This window comes from Callorhinus ursinus, unplaced genomic scaffold (assembly GCF_003265705.2).
Source record: "Callorhinus ursinus isolate GAN/ISIS: 27379988/994484 unplaced genomic scaffold, GSC_fseal_2.0 scaffold48, whole genome shotgun sequence".
In the NCBI taxonomy this organism is placed as follows: Eukaryota; Metazoa; Chordata; class Mammalia; order Carnivora; family Otariidae; genus Callorhinus; species Callorhinus ursinus.
The window spans coordinates 3997061-4018182 of record NW_027397110.1 but is presented as its reverse complement, the minus strand read 5'-3'; the positions used below and the strand labels follow the sequence as shown (position 1 = coordinate 4018182).

Sequence of the window (21122 nt, the reverse complement as noted above, 5' to 3'; positions counted from 1 at the left end):
CTTTATGATAGACCATCTTTGTCTTTAATATTTACTACCCTGCTCTTTGTTTTTTCCTTCTCCATTCACCTGCGATTAACTCAAATCTTTCTTCTAGGTCAGTAATTTGATTTTCATCTGTGTAACCCATTCTCCTTGCTACTTGCAATTTATTAGTTCAGTAATATTGTTTGTTCTTGATTTGTTTTCATAGCTCTACATTTTACTTTGTTTTAGCTCATATGTGAATCTGGTTTTATGAATTCAAGCTCTTATTAAATTGTCCATAGCACAAATTACTTATGGGGGATTTTGTTCTGTAACCTTCTCCCAGACTAGGCTCTTAGACTTCTAAGTGCTTTTTAAATTACTCTTTCGCTTTATTGTCATATGGACCTATAGCTAACATATTGATTCTTTTCACCTTGCTTATGTTTAAGGTGGGCAGCTCTGTTCAGACCTTGAAGTTGCTGTGGTGGATAACTGTTTTGATTGCCTCACCTAGAACTGAGATGGTAATTTCCTCTGAGCAATAGGTGATGGAATAAGTATTTTCTGATCTATTTCTTAGCATCTCAGGGCTTGGAGGACAGGAGCAAGTGAGAGCTGAGTTGAGGCTGTGTGTATCTTTTGTTTGAATACCTGTTTCACTCTTTCTTCTGAGTTTTTCCTTACCAAGTTTCCTCTACTATGGGAGAGGAGGGAAAATCCCATTTTTGGGAAGGGGCTTTGAATTGGCCTTCACTTCCACTTAAGAACATCAGAGGTGCATGTTCCTTGATTCACCAGTTTTTTAACCGAAAGGAAACAAATACATATGTGTTTGCTTCCTGCTAGATTAAGGAATACTTAATCTAGGAGAGAATTCTCAGGAAGTAATCAGTTTGTTAGTTTTCCTTCTGCAGAGTTAAGAACAAGAAATGTTATTGTTTAATCTTTTTTTTTTTTTTTTAAATCATGGACTATCACCATTTTCTGAAGTTCTGGCATTAGATGTAATAGCCATTTCCTTCTTTGGTCGTTAAACTCATTTTTAAAACTAGTTTTGCCATTTTCTTTGGTATTGGGGGGAAGGATTCTGTGACCAAGGCTTACTCCTTCATCACGATCTAGAAGTCAAGACCAGTTTCAAAACAGTTCAAGTGGCTAACAGTATCAAAAGTTAAAGCAGGCCCTCATAAACTAAGGACGGCAACTGGAGTTAATGACACGAGAGTCAGATGCCACAACCCTAATACCAGAGGAAATAATTCTGTGAAGTTGACACCCCAAGCAATAGGTTAGATATTGCTGTATTTGAGCTAATAAAATACATTAGCAAAAGTGGATATACAATCAGCTTTACAGAATAAAAATTCATTGTTTCAAAAGTATGCCAATGATGTCTACTGAAAATAAATTTTAAAAAAATTGAAACCATGAAGAATATGCAGTTTGAGGCTATCTGCTTGGGGTGGAGGGGCAGACTATTTTATGGCACCCATGTCCTTTGGGGATACTGGTCGTAACTTGGACTTTCTGGGTAATATGTTCACATCAATGTTTCTCTCCAATAATTACTTATCTATAGACACTACTGGAAGTTATTTAAATTATGTTGCAATTATTTACTATTATGTTTTAAATATAAATAATCAAACACAAAACTAAAAGATTTCTGAAATAATTCTGCTTCTTAATAAGAGTAACATTTTTAATCCCAAATAAGAAAGCTTAGCCTTTTTGTTTCAATTAACTATTCATTTCTAATTACCACAGAATCTGGGTAAAGTCTTTTAAGGTGCTCCAGAACCTCTGCTCTCTTTTGCTGACGGTTCCCCTCATGGTTATCAATTCCAGCATTCTGCAATTCACTTTTAATAAGATTCAATTCCTCATTAACTTCAGACATTCGTGATTTTGTGTTTTCAATTTCACGCACTAGGGTTTCCTCTTGCTGTTTTTTCTCTTTCAAGCAATCCCTACACAATAATAACAACAAATTGCATAGCAAAAAAACAAAACAAAACAACAAATTTAATTACAAGATACATTCCCTTGTGGTTTGGCATCACAGGGGAACAGAATAGTGCTTATCAAATTTAAATGATGAAAAATACAATGAAATAAGCCTAGCACCAGACATGGCCAAAGAGATTTTGATCATTCTTGGTTGATCCAGAAGATACATTTTTCTGAATACTGAGAAAGTAAGGATAGATCGCTATAACCAGAGCAGTCATTGTGGGCTTAGTAGTAAGTAAGCGCCAATGAAAAATAAAAGTTCTGGTGGTAGGATACTTAGGTCATATCAGCTTTCATGTCTTAACTTATACTATAAAATATTAATACCAAAATTTCACCACTTGAAAGTTTATATTTTCAAAACTTACATATTGTATTTATTTATGTGGTTAAGTGTAATTTTTAATTATTTACAATGAAATGAAAAAGAAAAACAAATCAAAAACGGAGGAGTGAAAACATTAGGATACAGTCAGTGGAAGCTTTCATTTCATGAATATCCCACAAACATAACAGACCCTTGAAACATGAGAAAGCCATAAGAACTGTACCCACATGCATGTTTTTGTATACTCCTCCAACTTCTCTATTCGTTTTTTATGATCTTCTATCTGTTCTTTTATTTGTTTTAGATTTTCCTAAAATAGGAAAAAAAAGCCATAAAACCAGTATCAGCAACTCCAAACAAAATTATTTTTCACTATATTCCTAGAAATTACTATAGAATTGTAAGGTGTTCTAAATTTGAAGCATATCAAATATAACCTTATGAAAACACTCATAAGGGTGTTTTCTCTCTCTCAAAAAATAAAATAAATAAATGGTCATTGCTGAAGAAAATGTAAAAGGCCAGGGTCATCATCATACAAAGAAGTGTGTCAAGGCCTAGGTATTCTGCTCAATACATAATAGGGGATAATCAGACTGTCTTGGTACCAGGCATGCTGGATTTGAGATGCCAGTTGTCTGGGAAAAACCAAACACTGCCCAGCACCTAGTGACCTCAGGTTCTGTGGAAAGTTAAGCTCCTCCTGTCCCAGAAGGGAGTCACCAGTCCTGTGGGAAACTGAGTATGGGTACAGATTTCTCCATCTCTCTCCAACCTGACATGCTATTCTTCTTCTACTAATGTTTTTGTACTCAAAAGACAACTGCAACTCAACCACCACTTACTGACATCTAAATACAAGGTTCACAATGGACAGTTATAAATCCTGCCTTTAAGAAGCTTCCAGTCTAGTAGAATGGTACCAATTAACTGCTTTTTCTTCAATCTGATACGAGCTCTTAGATATAGATTATAGAATAAGCACAATAGGTGATTAGGTGAGGAAGAAATTACATTCAGGTTTTTGGTGGGGAGAAAAAGCGCGCCAGAGAAGGCTTTGTGGTGTGGTGTGGTGTGGTGTGGTGACTACAGAATTTAACAGGTAAAGATGAGCAGGTTTTTCCAAAACTAGCATGGACAAAGGCAAAAATGTACAATGAGTATTTGCTGAAATCCATGTATAATTTTATAATGTGACACTAACTATACAAGTGTTTTAAAAGTAGTTACTGCTCTGGTACTACACCCGTTTTTGTCCCTCCACAAAATGTCCTCTCTTCCACTCGTGATTATCAAATAGTTTACCTTTCCTACTTGTTCCCGTTTTCATCTGCCAACTCACAACAAGACTAAAATGAGATGCAGTGCAGTGTAGGGGTTGAGAAGACTTACTCTGGAGACAGAGTGTTTGGAACCAAATCCCAGCTCCTCCACTTACTAGTTCAGTCAAGTTAACTATCTTGTGCCTTGATTTCCTTCATCTGTGAAATTCATTAGGTCGACAAATACTTACTGATTCTCTGTTCTAAATAAGGAAGTATTCCAGACACTTGGGATGTATCAGTGAACAAAACAGACAAATATCCCTGCTTTGTGGGGTTTATATTCTAGAGGGGGGAGGCAGACAAATATAATATGTAAATTAAATCGTGTGTTAGGATAAATGCTATGGGAGAAACAGAGCCGGGGCAAGGGGAGCTGAAGTGCAGCGGGGACTGTAATTTTAAACAGGGCAGTCAGGGTAGGCCTCATTGAGAAGGCATCATCTGAGCAGAGACTTGCAAGAAGTGAGGGAGTTAAAAATGAAGAAATATAGTGAAAGCATGTTTGAAGCAGAGGAATAACCCATGCAAAGGCCCAAAGGCAGAAATATGTCTGATGTGTTCCAGAGGCCAGTACAGCTAGACCGCAGGGAGTAAGAGGGAAAATAGAAAAAGAGAGATTTGAAAGGTTAATTGGGGCGGGAGAGGTGAACAAATCAGGTAGGTCTACGTAGGGCACTCAAGAACCTTGACTTAAACTTTATGTATGATGGTGAGCCACTGGAGGACTTAAAAAGAGCAAGTTTCATGATCTGACTTAGATATTAAAACCATTTCTTTGGTACAGTGCTGAGACTTGTTGTGGAGGAGATAAGAATGGAAACAGGGAAACCCAGCAGGCTACCACAGTGGTCTAAACAAACAAAAAGATGGTGACTTGGAACAGCAGCAGTGGAGAGAAGTGATATGATTTTTGGTATACTTTGAGGGTGGAGCCAGCAGAATTTCCTAAAAGAGGCAAAAATGGACTCCAAGTTTTCTGGTCTGAGCAACCAGTCAGATTGAACTGTCATCACATAAAATGAGAAAGATCATGTGTGGCAAGCATTTGAGTGTGAAGATCAGAAGGTCAGCTTGGGATTTAAGTTTGAGGTATCTGTTCAACATCCAGATGCTGACAAAGCAGCTGGATATATGAGGTTGTGAGCAAGAAATACAAATCTGGGAGTCACCAGCAGGTGATATTTAAAGCTATGAGAATATAAATCACCAAGGCAGAGAATGTAGAAAAGAGGAAAAAAACCAGGATGAGAACATAATAATACTAATATCTACTTCATAAAATTATTTGAGGATTAAATAAATTGGGTTCATAGCAGGGCTGTAAACATGGTATATACATGATCTGTACAAATAAACACTATATTATAATATTATTGCTGTTATCTCTGGAAAATGTCAGACCTGTTTCCAGAGACATATTTCATTTTGACATCCCAGTCCTCAGCTTCTTCATCTCTACCCTAAAGCAAATACCGACTCTATAGTATTATGAGACATATAGGAACTAATGAATACAAAGTGCCTAGCAAAGTAATCAATAAACATTTTCCCTCTAAATTCCAAATATCCACATATAAATCAAATGTATATATAATTCAGAACCGTTTCCCTTTACAATTCTTATCAGAAATGGTCCTGTTTTCAGGATGGCCCACCAACTCCATGAAGTATCACAAGCTGTTATTACTGTTGAATGCCTCAGTAATAATTTTACAGGCCAATTCTCAGTCTTTGGAAAAGGAGGTCAGGAGGCATAGAGGGAAAGACCAACTACTTCACATATCATCACACTCCCTTTCATCTTGTTCAACCTGCCCATCTCTGTGAGGTAGACACATCTGTCCTCATCATACACATGAAGACATCAAAGCTCAGAGAAGTTAAATACTTTAGTTATTTCCCAAGATTACACAGGTCAGTGACAGAACAAGACAGGTCTGCCTTACTCAGGGTGGGGAACAGGATCATGCTGTCTTGCTGGTCACTTCCTGCGTAGAGCATCAGGCTCCTCTTGGGCTGTGTCCTTAATGTTTCCATAGGACTCTGCATTCACCTCTATTATGATACTTGTTTGTTTTTTCCCTTTATCTACCCTCCCCCTCACCTTACGGGACTGAAGTACATGTAAGAACAAAAGCTGTATGGTCTGCCCTTGCCCGTCACTGCACAGATGTGTGGAAAATGCTTACCAATTACATGAAAGAAGGCACTGTCTACTTCTACCTTAGACCATGATAAAAGAGCACCTGAATGGTACTAAGCAGCAAAACAGGGAATCCAGAATTTTTTTAAATTAATTGCTTATGTCTAGTGTAAATCAATTTATATACTGAAAAGCTGATATGAAAAGAGAATAAAAGTTCACTGAAACAGTTTCCAATCGTGTCTGCACAAACCAAGGTACCTGAACTTCTCCATGCCTCCTCTTTTCAAACGCCAGTCTTTCTTTGTCAGCCTTCTGTTCCCACTGCAACTTCTTCAGCGGTTGGGTCATTATAGCCACTTTCTTTCTCACTTGTTCCTTAAGTTCTTTGTAATGATCCAGCTGTAGAAGGAGCATTTAAATATTACTAACTCACATAAGAAGCATGAGAGGAAGTTTTTAAGATACTATTTACTAGCAGATAATCTTATCGAAAGTCTTATATAAATTAGATGATAGTTTGCCATCTTCTGCAGGTAAGATAATGTGAACCCAAAATGAACCTCTTCTTCTTTAAAACTGCTTAGAAAGATAAAGAAGGTATTCAAAACCAACTTTATAACGTCTCTGTATGAAATTCTTAGAAGAGAAAGGAGATTAAAACTCACTAATAGTCCAAAAGCAAGAGGAGTTCAGATAAAATTACAACTTTTATTTATATAGTCACAGTTATTTTAGTATATATATTGTGATGTAAGATTATCATAAAATTAATGAAAGATAAATGATAAAAAATTCAGTTGAGAGACTTTCAAAAACTCTGAATTACAAATTCTTGGGTATCTACTACTAATTTATTATAATTAAATCTTACATACCAAATTGGATATTAATTCACCACCACATTTAAACCACCTCAAATAATCAACTTCCCTCCTGCCAATTAAGCGGTCATGTTTCTTCAAAGCCATGTATATCTGATTTTTAAGTTTTTATATTCATAAGGAAAAAATTATCACCTTAAAAACATAAGAACATAATTTAATTACCTAATTTTTTTACAAAATGATACCAGGTAATCTTGTTGAAGTATTTGCTATGACTTTAATTAACTCACAAATGTTATAATGCCATCTAATCTTATAAAGTAAAAATAGCCTAGTCTATAAAGATTAAGTTTAGACTCCGAATATAGACTGAAAATTTTCAACCCCCATAATTTAGACGAGGATTGTCTGAGGATAATCTCTCAATGTATCAGAGAACATTCTTTAAATTGTTTCTAAGAAGCTGAAATTATAGAAATGAAAATTTTCTCATTTGTTGACTTGTTCACCTGACTGGCTTCTAGTTCAATGTCTCGCCCCTTGTATAAGATTTCTTCCTCAACCTGCTTTTCAAAACTTCTCCATGCACCATCTAAATCAACCAGCTCTGTCTCCAGGGCTTTTATGTCATCTTCCTGTTTAGAACACTGTTTCTCACTGTCCTTTATTGATTTCTTAGCCACGTCTAATTTCTTGAGGTGGTGAGAAGTGTTTTCTTTGGCTTTAATGTATTGAGGCCTTTTCTGATTTAAAAGCGCTTCAAGAGATCTAAAAAGAAAATAAAGTTTGCTTTAAAGTAAATTAAAACTATACTATATAAAGGAAGGAAGTTCTTTTGATCAAATCATACATTTAAAAATAAATTCTAAAAATTAACTTTCAGAGACTGTAAGCAGATCAGTGGTTTCCAGAGGAGAGGCTGGTGGTGGGGGTAGGGAGGTGGGGGGACTGAATAGGTGGAGCACAGGGGAATTTTCTGAGTGGTAAGCTACTCTGTATGATACTATAATGGTGGACATATGACATCATGCATTTGTCAAAACCTATAGAACTTTATAGCACCAAGAGTGAAGCTTAATGTAATGTGTGTAAATTAGAAAAGCTCACTTAGGAGGTCAAGGGATCCTATATGGAATATAACCAAAACATCCACTACATCACCAATGTATGAAACCACCTTACTGAAGGGGGTGGGGAGAAAAGTGCTAACCTAAATAACTTTGAAAATGAATCACATCTATAAAACTAAAACAAAAGGAATTGTACATAAGCATTATACTCTAGTTGCTGAAGTTGCTTCCCATGAGGATATGGGTTAACAATTCTGGTACTGCTATGTATGATTACTGGAATTCAAAATGAACAGCAAAGGGTAAGATTTCATCTTTTTTGACAGCTGAATAATATTCCATTGTGTATATATACATCTTCTTTATCCATTCATCTGTTGATCACCATCTGGGCTTCTTTCCATAGTTTGGCTATTATGGACATTGCTGCTATAAACATTGGGGTGCAGGTGCCCCTTCGGATCACTACATTTGTATCCTTTGGGTAAATACCTAGTAGTGCAAACGCTGGGTCGTAGGGTAGCTCTCTTTTTAACTAGATGAAACTGGATGGTATTACGCTAAACGAAGTAAGTCGGTCAGACAAAGACAATTATCATATGGTTTGACTTATATGTGGAATTTAAGAACCAAAACAGAATATCATAGGGGAAGGGAGGGAAAAATAAAATAAGACAAAACCAGAGAGGGAGAAAAACTGTAAGAGACCAAATCATAGGAAACAAACTGGGGGTTGCTCTAGGGGAGGGGGGTGGGGGGGGAGGAGTAACTGGGTGATGGGCATTAAGGAGGGCATGTGATATAATGAACACTGACTGTTATATGTAATTGGTGAATAACTGAACTTTACATCTGAAACTAATGATACACTATATGTTAATTAATTGAATTTAAATAAAATAAAATTTAAAAATAAAATAAAAAATAAAATGAACAGCAGACTTCCAAAATGGAAGCCAGGTTTCTCGCTGGTGGAATGGAGGTTATAAATAGGCAAGAGAAGGCCAACATCAACAGTGGTATCAGTTTCATATTATCATGTATTATACAGACAGTATATCATATAACAGATTATCTGTTGACATTCCTGATGTGATGAGAATGACATTTTACCCCATGTCCTTCCTCCTCAAAATCCATAAACATTACCTTTTTATGAGAAAACTATCAGACAAATCCAAATTGAGAGACATTCTACCAAAAAACCTGACCAATACATGTCAAAATTATCAAGGTCACCAAAAACAAGGAAAGGCTGGGAAACTGTCACAGCCAAGAGGAGCTTAAGGAGACACGATGGCTAAATGTAATGTGGTGTGCTTGGTCAGAAACGGGGCACTGGGGGAAAATTAGGAAACATGAGTAAAGCATGGACTTTAGTTAATAGTAGTTCACGGTTAATGAATTCTGACAAATGTATCATATTATTGTGAAAAGCAGGAGAAATTGAGTGTAGGGAATAGGGGAACTTGCTATCTTTGTAATTTTTCTGTGTATCTAAAAGTATTTCAAAGTAAAAAGTTTTTTTAAAAAAAATCAACTTTCAAAGTGTCACTTATATTTTTATTTTTTCTACCAATATACATAAAATCCAGCTGTTAATAACTATTTTTAAAAACTCACTTTAATTCTTTTTCTGTTTGTTGTAGTTGTCTGGTTAGCATTCCATGTTCCTTCTTCTTGGTTTTCACTATGTTTTCATGATGAGAAAGAGACTCTTTTGTGACACTCAAGTCCCTACTCACACGCTCTAACTCAGTGTTCAGGAAATGAATTTTCTTCTCATTATGATATAGTCGGAAAAGCTGTAATTGTATCTTGTTCATTTTCAGTTCTTCAAGGAGACTCTGGTAACATTCTGCCTATAAAACAGTACAATTCAAAGACAGTTAAGAGGGAGTATACTTAAGGTGACTTTTCATAAACTCAACAATAGTACCAACAAATGATCTCTAAGGAATGAAATTATTTATTATCTATTATTTCTTATTCACAAGTTATTAAATTTATGAAATAAATTACTTATGTAATTAAGAAATAGTATTCTTGCCAAAAGTAGCATTATTTGGAGGTTTCTGGATACAGTTTTATAATAAACCAGTAAGCCAGTATATGATTTTATTTTCATATACTCAGTGGTAAGAACAATGAAGTGGCATCTGCTAACCTGGTCTTTGTCTCATTTCTGTCTTGACCTCAGAGTATGGCAAGTCCATTAATATTTCTGACATCAGCTTCCTAATATGTAAACTGAAGGAAGTTATATGACTTGTAAGGTCCCTAGCAACTTTATTTTTATTTTTTTAAAGATATTTATTTGAGAGAGAGAGAGAGAGAGAGAGAGCACATGCACATGTGCACCCACATGCGTGCAAGCAGGGGAAGGGGCAGAGGGAGAGGGAGAGAAGCAGATTCCCTGCTGAATGCAAGTCTGTAGAGGGGCTCAACCCCTTGACCCTGAGATCATGATAAATTCAAGGATTCCAGGTAAAATTCCTGCTTTAAGATGTAGTTTTTCTGTTAACAGGAATACAAAATTCTAAAATATATGTAAAATGGAAGAATTTCCTTAGCATTTGTACTATTAATAAAGGAATAAAGGGCTGCTTTGAAGGGAAAGCTCCTAATCAATGATGTATTCCAAGTAATAGGTAAACAGCCATTTGCCATGACACTGTAAAAAAGGAAATTCAATGATTCTAACTGTCCTCATAAAGTTTAAAGTTCTGCAACTCTACATTTCTATACACTGTTTCAGTATATTATGAATATCATAGTCTTTCACTGACATCGCCCCTCTCCACTAACAAAACCAAGGACATACGCACACATGTAAAAATATGAAGAAACAGAAACATCACAATGAGAAACACATCCACCTTTCATTTAATTCTTCAAATATTAATGATTGCCTACTATGTGCCTGACCCTTGTTGATGGGAATGTAGTAGAGAAGAAGACGGAAACGCTCCCTGCTCACATCGGCACTTAAGCTAGTTGTTCTAATGGTGGGGGAGGGGGAAATCAGAGAGTAAACAAACAAACATGATAAACAAGATAATTTCATACAGCAATATATGTTACAAAAGAAACAGGGTAATGCAATAGTACCAGGGAGGGGGTACCAACTTAGATTGGGGTGTGGATAACAAATGCCTGCCTGAGACAATATCTTTTTAATGACAACTTGAATGAGAGAGTATTGGCCATGCAAATATCAGGCACACAGCTATCTAGGCAGGGGAAAGAGCAAAAGCTCTGAGCTAGAAGTGAGCACATTATGTTCAATAAACAGTAAAGGTCAGTGGGTGGGAGAGTAGAGGAAACTAAAACTTGAGTGGTGGGTAAGGGGCCATGTAAGTAGGCTGGGGAGGCAGACTAGACAGAAGCACTGCACTGATAGAGGTTTTATGCAAGAGAAAGACAGATTCTGATGTGCATTTGACAAACATCACTCTAAGTACAAACAATTATCAACCATAAATAAGGCACTATACTAGGCATTGTGAAGGGCACCAAGAAATACCACAGAACAGTATTTGTGAAGTGCGTCTATGGCCTCTTAGAGGTTCCCAGTACCCTTTTAGGGAGCTCCTGAGGTCAAAACTCTTTTCATAATAACAGTAAGACCTCATTTGCTTTTTTCATTGTGTTGATACCTGCACCAATGGTGGGTAAAGCTGCTAGGCTTTAACATAAATAAGGTTTGATACAGAAGTAGATAGGAGATTCTTCTGTTAAGCCATATATTAAGGATATTATAAATATGTAAAACAATGTCACCTTTCTAATTAATTTTAGAAAATGCAGTTATTTTTCATAAAAATGTCATTTATGTCAATGTATAATGTTTACTGTCATAATTTAATGTTGACTGTTAAAATACATTCTTAAAATTTCTCAGTTTTAATTTCAAATATAATAAATATTGGTAGATATGACCCACATTAACACAAACTTCTTCAGGGACCTTATAAATTTTTAAGAATGTAAGGGGACAAGATCCAAAAGTTGAAAGCCTCTGTCATATAAGATATAAACCCCTCAAGCTTATTTTTAGTTGGTAAAATCAGACATTTTTGTGGTTGAGGTTGTACTGCCTATTAAGGAAAAAACAAAACAAAACAAAACAAACCAGTAGAAACTACATCAAAAAGTTTATTTTAAATGAATAGTGGGCTTTCTTTGTCTTACCTTATTTTAAAAACTTGTTAGTAACCCCAAGCCAATACCTAGCAATGCTAACAGACAGAAAGTCTTTTTATCCAACACTTACTGGTTCCACCATCACAACCTTACCTCTTCTTTCTCTAATTTTGCGTGTTTGCGTTCTGCGGCTACATTTTTTTTCTTATTAAAATTAAACTGTGCATCCTCTTCAGCTTTCTGTAACTTTCTTTTCTTTTCCTCATATTCTCCTATAAGCTCTCCTGAAGTGCTGATTTCCTCAAAAAACTGGGTTCTTTCTTTGGGTTTTTTCATTGAAATCGACTCTATAGTTCCCTTTTAAAAACAGTAAAGCACATCAATATATAAAATATATGGGTGTATTTTCAAAATCATGAACAAAATAAACTAGTACAGCTCCTTACCTGAAACACTAGACAGTTCCGTGCTTTAATTATTATGCCTATTTTTTCCAGCTCAGCTATATACACAGAACGACTCACTGGATTATCATCAAAATGAAATTCTGAGCATCCCCCTTAAATAAAAGAATAAAAACGATTACTGGAAGTATAAATACCAGACCTGTAACAACAACCTTTCAAAGTTTAGTAAAATTATTTTTCTTATTGAAATGGTTAGTTATGCAATAACATACATGTTATTAATAAATGCATATAATTAGTCAACAGATATGCCAAGGAGTATTCTACGGCAGTGAACAAAATGGACGAAAGTCTGGATCTCAAGTTTATACCCCATGATCCAGACAGACAAAAATGAGATATGTAACTACAATAAATATCACATGAGAAAATGTTAAGTGCTAAGGAGAAAAAAGAGAACTGGGAAGGGGATTTGGAAGTCTCTGTGTATGGGGAACAGGCATTACAATTTTAAATAGGATGATGTTATGGTCTGAATGTTTGTGTCCCTTCTAAATTCATATGTAGAAATCTGAACCCCCAAAAGTGATGGTATTAGGAGGTGGGGCCTTTGGGAGGTGATTAAGTTGTGACTGTGGTGCCCTCAGGGATGGGATTAATGGGTTTACAAAAGAGACCCCACAGAGCTCCCTAGTTCCTTCCACCAATATGAGAACATAAAGAGATGTCTGCAACCCAGAAGACAGCCTCTCATCAGACCATACTGGCAACCTGATCTTGGACTTCCCCGCCTCCAGGACAGTGAGAAATAAATTTTTATTGTTTATAAGCTATTTGTTATAGCAGCACAAAGACAGATGGGCAGGGAACAAGAACAAAACTGAGGCACCACACTTCTATTTCAATATATGTTACAAAGCCACAGTAATCAAAACAGTATGGCACTGGCATAAAAACATAGAGACCAGTGGAACAGAACAGAGAGTCCAGAAATACTGCATGATCTCACATATATGCGGAATCTAAAATAGTTAAACTCAGAGAAGTAGAGAAAAGAATGGTGGATGCCAGAGACCAGGGGGAGAAAAAAATGGGGAGATGTTGGTCAAGGGTTACTAAGTTTCTGTTATGCAAGACGGTATGTTCTGGAGATCTAATGTATGGCAATGTGACTACTGTTAACAATACTGTATTATATGCTTCAAATTTGCGATGAGGGTAGATCTTAGCTATTCTCACCACAAACATACACACACATGCACGTGCAAAGAAAACAGTAACCATGTTAAGGCGATACACATTTAATTAGCTTGATTGTGGTGGTTACTTCACAATGTATATTAAAACATAGATGTCTACCTTAAATACATGCAATTTTTTAATTAGCATTTCTTTCTTTCTTTCTTTCCTTTTTTTAAAGTAAGTTCTAGGCCCAAGGTGGGGCTCAAACCCACGACCATAAGATCAAGACTCACATGCTCTTCTGACTAGGCCAGTCAGGAGCCCCTAGATACATGCAATTTTTACCTGTCAATTATACCTCAATAAAGATGGGAAAACATAAATTATGATGATTTATTAAATAGAGTGCGCTAGGGAATCTTTACTGTAACAGAGACTTTTAAATAAAAACCCAAAGGAAGTGAGAAAACTCACCAATAAAGGCATCTATGTGGTAATATGGTGAAATACTTAAGTTAGACACTAAGGTATAAGTATTTCCAGAATTACCAGTGACTGAATCTGGGGAAAGTTAATAAGACAATATTTATACATTAGAACATTAAGACCATGTTCTAGTGCACCAGAATGAAATACCAAAAACAAAAAAACAAAACCAAGACATACCTATTTTATGGAGGCTCTATAAACTCTGAGCATAGAGAAAAGATACACGTAAACAACTCTCAATCTTGCTTATTCAGGAAACGGGTTTATTCATGAAATCCCTGTTTCCTGAATAATTACAAAATACAAATTCAAATATTTCACTCAAGTTGCTATTTGGTGGTAGAAAAACTTTCAATACAAACCAAAAATATACATATAATCAGTTCATCACTAAGAAAACTAGATACACATACCAAGAGAACCTCCTTCATTTTAACCTAATAACCAGGTAGAAAAATGCTATTTGACAGCAGGGAAATATGAACAAATCCATCTGCTTAAAGAAGACTCTTAGTGGAGAATCAAACAGGTTCTATTACTTGCTTCTGAGATTTGCCATCTAAGAGGGGGGAAAAAACCCAAATCTCTAGTTTGCTATGCCAGTGGACTAACAAATCACACCCTTCAAAAAAAGAAGAAAAACAGATGATCTGATTTAACTTTTGAAAAATCAAATGACTCATAAGCAATTATCTACCAAAAAAATACCTCGGATGATCCTTGTAAATGTTTTCTCTTCTCCACTTTCCTCCACATACACAATTTTCACACTTGCAAAAGAAGAGACAGGTCTTCCGATATGTGCTCCATGAATGAGTTCTTGAATATTTTTCACTCTTAAATTAGCTGTTTTCTCTCCCATTACAAAACTAAGTGCATCCATTACATTAGATTTTCCTGGGAAAGAAAAGAGAGAGGAAAAAGTTATTCCTTCTTAATAATAAAAAACCTTGCCCAGAGTCAAATAAACCAGGCCACCAATGGAAGTGAAATATAGCCAATACACGTTTCAATAGTACTGCCTCGTCTATATTTAAGATGCATGTGACTGAACAATTTTATGTAGATCACTGGTTTCTTCTATGCAGCTAGGGTAGAGTATTGAGTGGCCTAAATTTAAGGATCTAAATAAGGGGATAAACCCCAACTCTCTTCCATTATTAAATATTACACTATGGCAAATCATCTCTGAATTTCAGTTATTCTCATTTTATGAATATTAACTATCACATACTTTTAAAAATGGCTAACTACATCCAAGATATTCTCACAGACAATAAGGTTGCTAGAATATTTATGATTGGTAGGAGGTGGTGGTACAGAAAAGTTAAACAGCAGGCCTGAGCCTTTTTTTTTTTTTAAGATTTTTATTTATTTATTTGAGAGAGAGAACATGCAGGAGTGGGGGAGGGGCAAGAGGGGCGGGAAAGGCAGAGGGAGTGCCTGTATCCTTTTGAATTAGTGTTTTTGTTTTCTTTGGGTGAATACCCAGTAGTGCCATTACTGGATCACAGGCTAGTTCTATTTTTAACTTTTTGAGGAACCGCCATACTGTTGTCCACAGTGGCTGCACCAGTTTGCATTCCCACCAGCAGTGCACGAGGGTTCCTTTTTCTCCACATCCTCACCAACACTTGTTAGTTCTTGTGTTGTGGCAGGTGTGAGGTGATAGCTCATTATAGTTTTGATTTGCATTTCCCTGATGATGAGTGATGTGCAGCATCTTTTCATGTGTCTGTTGGCCATCTGTGTGTCTTCTTTGGAGAAATGTCTGTTCATGTTGTCTGCCCATTTTTTAATTGGATTATTTGCTTTTTGGGTGTTGAGTTGTATAACTTCCTTAAATATTTTGGATACTAAGCCTTTATCTAAATCCATTCATCTTTTGAGCCAGCAATTCCACTTCCAGAAATCTACGTCCCTGAAATATGTGTACAACTATACAATGGAAAATACAGTTATGCAATTCATTATAGGTTTTTCTAACAAATCAGAAACAACTCAAGTGTCTAGAAATCAAAGGAATACTTGTAATAACTGTATAGCAGCCAATGGAGAATTACACAGCAGAAAGATGACAGAAGAGGATGTAGTAAGAGAAAAAAAGAGTTTATAACAGCATATATTGTAAAAAACTAAATATAAACTTTGGCATAAAGAACTGAGGGGCTAGAAATAACAATACATATATATTTGCTTGCATTTGCAAAAAGGGATACTGAAAGATAATTAAGCAATGGTCATTTAGGGGCGCCCGGGTGGCTCAGTGATTAAGTGTCTGCCTTCAGCTCAGGTCATGATTCCAGGGTCCTGGGATCGAGCCCCGCATTGGGCTCTCCGCTCAGCGGGAAGCCTGCTTCTCCCTCTCCTGCTCCCCCTGCTTGTGTTCCCTCTCTTGCCGTGTCTCTCTCTGTCAAATAAATAAAATCTTAAAAAAAAAACATTTGGATAGCAAATGCAGTAATTTCTTCGACACTGGCTGTAACAATATTTTTCTAGATAGGTTCCCTGAAGCAAGGGAAATAAAAGCAAAAATAAACCACTGGGACACATCAAAATAAAAAGCTTCTGCATGGCAAAGAAAATAATCAACAAAACTAAAAGACAACCTACTGAATAGAAGATATTTGCAAATGACATACGCAATAAAGGATTAGTATCTAAAATAAAGAAGTTATACAACTCAACACCCAAAAAGCAAATAATCCAATTAAAAAATGGGCAGACAACATGAAGATATTTCTCCAAAGAAGACACAGATGGCCAACAGACACATGAAAAGATGCTGCACATCACTCATCATCAGGGAAATGCAAATCAAAACTATAATGAGCTATCACCTCACACCTGCCACAACACAAGAACTAACAAGTGTTGGTGAGGATGTGGAGAAAAAGGAACCCTCGTGCACTGCTGGTGGGAATGCAAACTGGTGCAGCCACTGTGGACAACAGTATGGCGGTTCCTCAAAAAGTTAAAAATAGAACTAGCCTGTGATCCAGTAATGACACTACTGGGTATTCACCCAAAGAAAACAAAAACACTAATTCAAAAGGATACAGGTACCCCGAAGTTTATAGCAGCATTATTTACAATAGCAAAGATATGGAAGCAGCCTAAGTGTCCATCAACTGACGAATGGATAAAGAAGATGGGGTATGTATTTACAGTGCAGTATTAGTCATTAAAAAAAGAATGAAATCTTGCCATTTGCAACATCATGGATGGAGCTAGAGAATATAATGCTAAGCGAAGTCATTCAGTCAGAGAAAGACAAATACCATGATTTCACTCATGTGGAATTTAAGAAACAAAACAAAAGGGAAAAAGAGGCAAACCAAGAAACAGATCAAAAAAAGAAAAAGAAACAGAAACAGATACTTAAGTATAGAGAACAAACTGATGGTCACCAGATGGAAGATGGTCGGGGGAAGGGTGAAATAGGCGATGGGGATTAAAGAGTACACTTATCATGCTGAGCACTGAGTAATGTATAGAATTGCTGAATCACTATACTGTAGGCCTGAAACTAATATAACACTGTATGTTAACTATATTGGAATTAAAATTAAAAACTTAATAAAATTTAAAAAAACATTTGGGTAAATGGTGGATAAGGAACATTTGCCTAATGTCAAAGTAACACTAGTAATACTAGAACACTAGACTAGTTAGAAGGGAAAAACTAATTGTACAGCGGAGTTATCACTGTCACCACCCTAATCCAGGGGTCAATCTTAGCACCACTAGTGGTAAAACAAATAGATATTATGTGATGTAATACAATGTGAGGTATACAACATCACCTATGAGGGGAGTCTAATCAAAAATGTTTAATTTGAACCCATCAACCTTTTAGGTATTGAGTTTTTTCAAATGCCTTTCCTCATCTATCAAGAAATAAAATGGGGGCGCCTGGGTGGCTCAGTTGGTTGGATGACAGCCTTCGGCTCAGGTCAGGATCCTGGAGTCCCGGGATCGAGTCCCGCATCGGGCTCCCGGCTCAGCGGGGAGTCTGCGTCTCCCTGTGACCCTCCCCCCTCTCATGTGCTCTCTCTCTCTCTCAAATAAAAAAATAAATAAAATCTTAAAAAAAAGAAATAGAATTGATTTTTCTTGTGGGAACAGATGAAGATTACTGAGATAACAGTGTGGCACGTGGATTAAAGTAGGGTAAGACCAAAGGTTGGGAACTCAACTAAAAGATTACTCCATTAATCCAAGGAAGAAATGATGAGAGCCTGAAAACAGTGATAGTTGTGCGAACAGAGGGAAGAGGACAAGATTATTAAGGTAGTAGAACTGGCCCAGACTGGTAATGTTCTGGGTGTGACAGGGAGAATTTATAAGGATGAAGGAGAATTCATTTAGTTGGCAGCCATATGGAACTTGGAACTCTGGGAGAAAAGCAATCTAAAGTCCAAGGAACAGCAAATGCTAAGACCCTGAAACAGAAATAAGATTGGTCTATGTAAGGAAAGCAAAAAAAAAAAAAAAAAAAAAAAAAGCATTTCTGACTAGAGCATAGTAAATATGGGGGAAGAGAATATTAGAGAAGAGAAATACACAGGGGCCAGATTATAAAGGGTTTTGTGGATCATAGTAAGAAATACTGGATTTTATTCCAAGTGTAGGGGAAAGCCACTGGAGAGTTTTAAGCTGGGCAGTGCTCAGATTTATAGATTTACTTTTTTAGTTTGTTCTTTTAACTGCTCAATCTGACGCTGTGAGAATGAATTGCAAAGAGACAAGAAAGAAAGCCGAGGGACATGTTAGGAAGTTATAGCAATAGTCCAAATGAGAGCTCTAGCAGCTTTGACCGGGTGATAGCAGCGAAAAGTGGCAAGAAACAACTGGATTCAGGATGTATTTGAGAGGTAGAGTTATTAGGTTTTACAGAAGATTAGATGAGGGATGTGGGGTATAGAAGGAGGAATAAAGAATTACTCTGGGTATCTGGTCTGAATGAATGTGCAAATGGTGCCCCTTACTGAGCAGGTAAGACCTTGGAAGAAACAAGTTTGGGCGAAGTAGGGGAGAGGAAATTTACTGTTCTTTCTGATTATAGTATTTTTTTTTAAGATTTTATTTTTAAGTAATCTCTATGCCCAATGTGGGGCTTGAACTCAACGGAGCCAGCCAGGCACCCCTGATTATTTCATATGTCTCCTATAAATAGCAAAAAAAAATTGCTGAATATTATAGCCCTAGATATATAATTTTGAAAGTCAGCAGCGTAAGGATGGCATTTGAAGCTATGGGACTGAATAAGATCACCTGGGAAAAGAACAGAGGGTAGACACAGACAGAGGATATATTTCCAGGGGGTGGGAGGACTCCAGTGCTTAAGAGACCCAGGGGAGAAGCAGCCAATCACTGAAGGCTTGCCAGTGAAACAGGAGAAAACCTAGTTGGATACAGAGTCAGAAGAGCAAAGAGGCTCAAGGGGGAGATGAAATGTGACCTGCCATGCAACCTAGATAGCAAGACCTTCCCTTGACCAACTTCTTTAAAAACAACCCCAGCATTTCTGATTCCCCTCCTGTTTCTATTTTTCTTCTTAATACTTAACATTTTAATATTCTATATACTTCTCATATTTTGCTGTCTCTGTGCACTTGAACATAAGTTCTATATGGGAAGGGATTTTTATCTGTTTACTGATGAGAACAGTGCATGGCACATACTAGGCATTTCATTATTTTTAAACGAATGAAATAGCACTGATAAGTCAAACAGGATGAGGAAGGAAATTGGCTACGGACTCTTACAAGATGTAGGTCAAAGGTGACCTAGATAAGTGTCATTTCATTGGAGCTTGGGACTGAAAACTGAGTCAAGAGCACTGAGGATGGTTCAGAGTTTTACTGTACTGATAAAATGGGGCAACAGCCTACAGAGACAGTGAAGTTCAAGGGCTTTTCCCCAAGCATTTCATTATAAAATTTTCAAACACACAAGAAAGTTGAAAGAATTTCATAGTAAACACCCATATATTTACCACTAAATTCTACAGTTAACATTGTACTATACTTTCTTTTCATATAACTATCCACCCTATGTCATAAGAGTGTTAATAAGGCATGTATTATTGCTAATGAAAATTATCCAGTAAGGGAGGAAGATACAATCCAAACGAGAATGATAATCACAGAAGCAAAGAACTGAGGAGGGAGCAGGATGTAAATCACAAGTGGAGAGGATAGCCTTAGACTCAGGCACACTTATGGAACTTCCCTGCTAAACAGTCCCTGCTTCAAAGTCTATTTTTTCCATAAAGTTAAATATATCACCCTGGCAAGTACTTACCCAATAGGATTCCAACATTATACACGGCTGCTCCCCTACACATGCACTACATTCTTGACAATTTGGGCTATTAACTGTCCCACAAACAGACTCACAAATCGCTAGAAAAATATTCTTTACTCTTTGGGCCAGCTCAAATGGTAAGTCCTCTAGAAAACCTTTCCTTATCTTTACCTCTTCCTGTCCATACCTCCCTAAATCAGATCTAGAATTTTTCCTTGCTTAAAGTTCCATAAACAGTGTTATCGGGACTTCTATTTCAATAAGTGTGTCATTTTCTTATACTCCCAATGCCTCGGGAGCAGAACCTGTCTTATTCTACGTATCTTCTTCTGCTTCTAATACTGTATATACACAAAAACTATTTGCTAAATTTGAGTGGAAAACATCAAGGTTAAGATTAAAGATGAAATTTTCCCACTACCTACAAAAAAACCAACATTAGATTTACTAAAAACAAATGAGAACATGTCAAATTTTGACAGGTGGTAGCAATAAGAAATTATCACAAAAAGAATGACAACTAGCTAAATTGAAGTTTAAGAGAAAGTGAGTATAACAGAAAATTATCAATTGGTTTAATAAAATCTACCTAAATGGGTAATTCTGTAAGATTTTTAAAAAGATGATTTATGAACAAGTGTTCAAATGAATATAAATGAGTATCACCCATTAAATTAGTCATGGATCAGTATTATACTGAGTTTTGGCCATTGTATAGGAGAATGTGAATAGCCCATGAAAAATTCAGCAGTAAGTAAACCAGAAATTGTTGTTGTGGAGAGACGATATTAAAGGTAATGCTGAAATAATCCATGAACTGGCTTTGTATGATTCTAAGTCAAGTCTCTGGGTTACCAGTGATTCTCAGGAGGGGAATGGAACTTCCAGGGCATGTGGGACAAGAGGAAGT

The 21122-nt window shown here is 36.4% G+C and overlaps 1 protein-coding gene across 9 annotated transcripts in view; it reads right to left on the bottom strand.

The window, feature by feature from the left end:
• SMC1B (structural maintenance of chromosomes 1B) overlaps nt 1-21122 on the bottom strand; it is a 67643-nt gene that overhangs the window by 43927 nt on the left and 2594 nt on the right. For all 9 annotated transcript variants that reach the window (XR_012375293.1, XM_025881961.2, XM_073882626.1 and 6 more), the window contains exons 2-9: nt 14609-14797; nt 12269-12381; nt 11976-12179; nt 9300-9538; nt 7116-7374; nt 6041-6181; nt 2539-2621; nt 1733-1940 (exon numbers count right to left, since the gene is read on the bottom strand). Coding sequence is in view for 8 of the 9 variants with exons in the window: in XM_025881961.2 (XP_025737746.2) it covers nt 1733-1940; nt 2539-2621; nt 6041-6181; nt 7116-7374; nt 9300-9538; nt 11976-12179; nt 12269-12381; nt 14609-14797 (1436 nt within the window). In the remaining variant the exon portion in view is untranslated. The remainder of the gene's footprint in view (nt 1-1732; nt 1941-2538; nt 2622-6040; nt 6182-7115; nt 7375-9299; nt 9539-11975; nt 12180-12268; nt 12382-14608; nt 14798-21122) is intronic.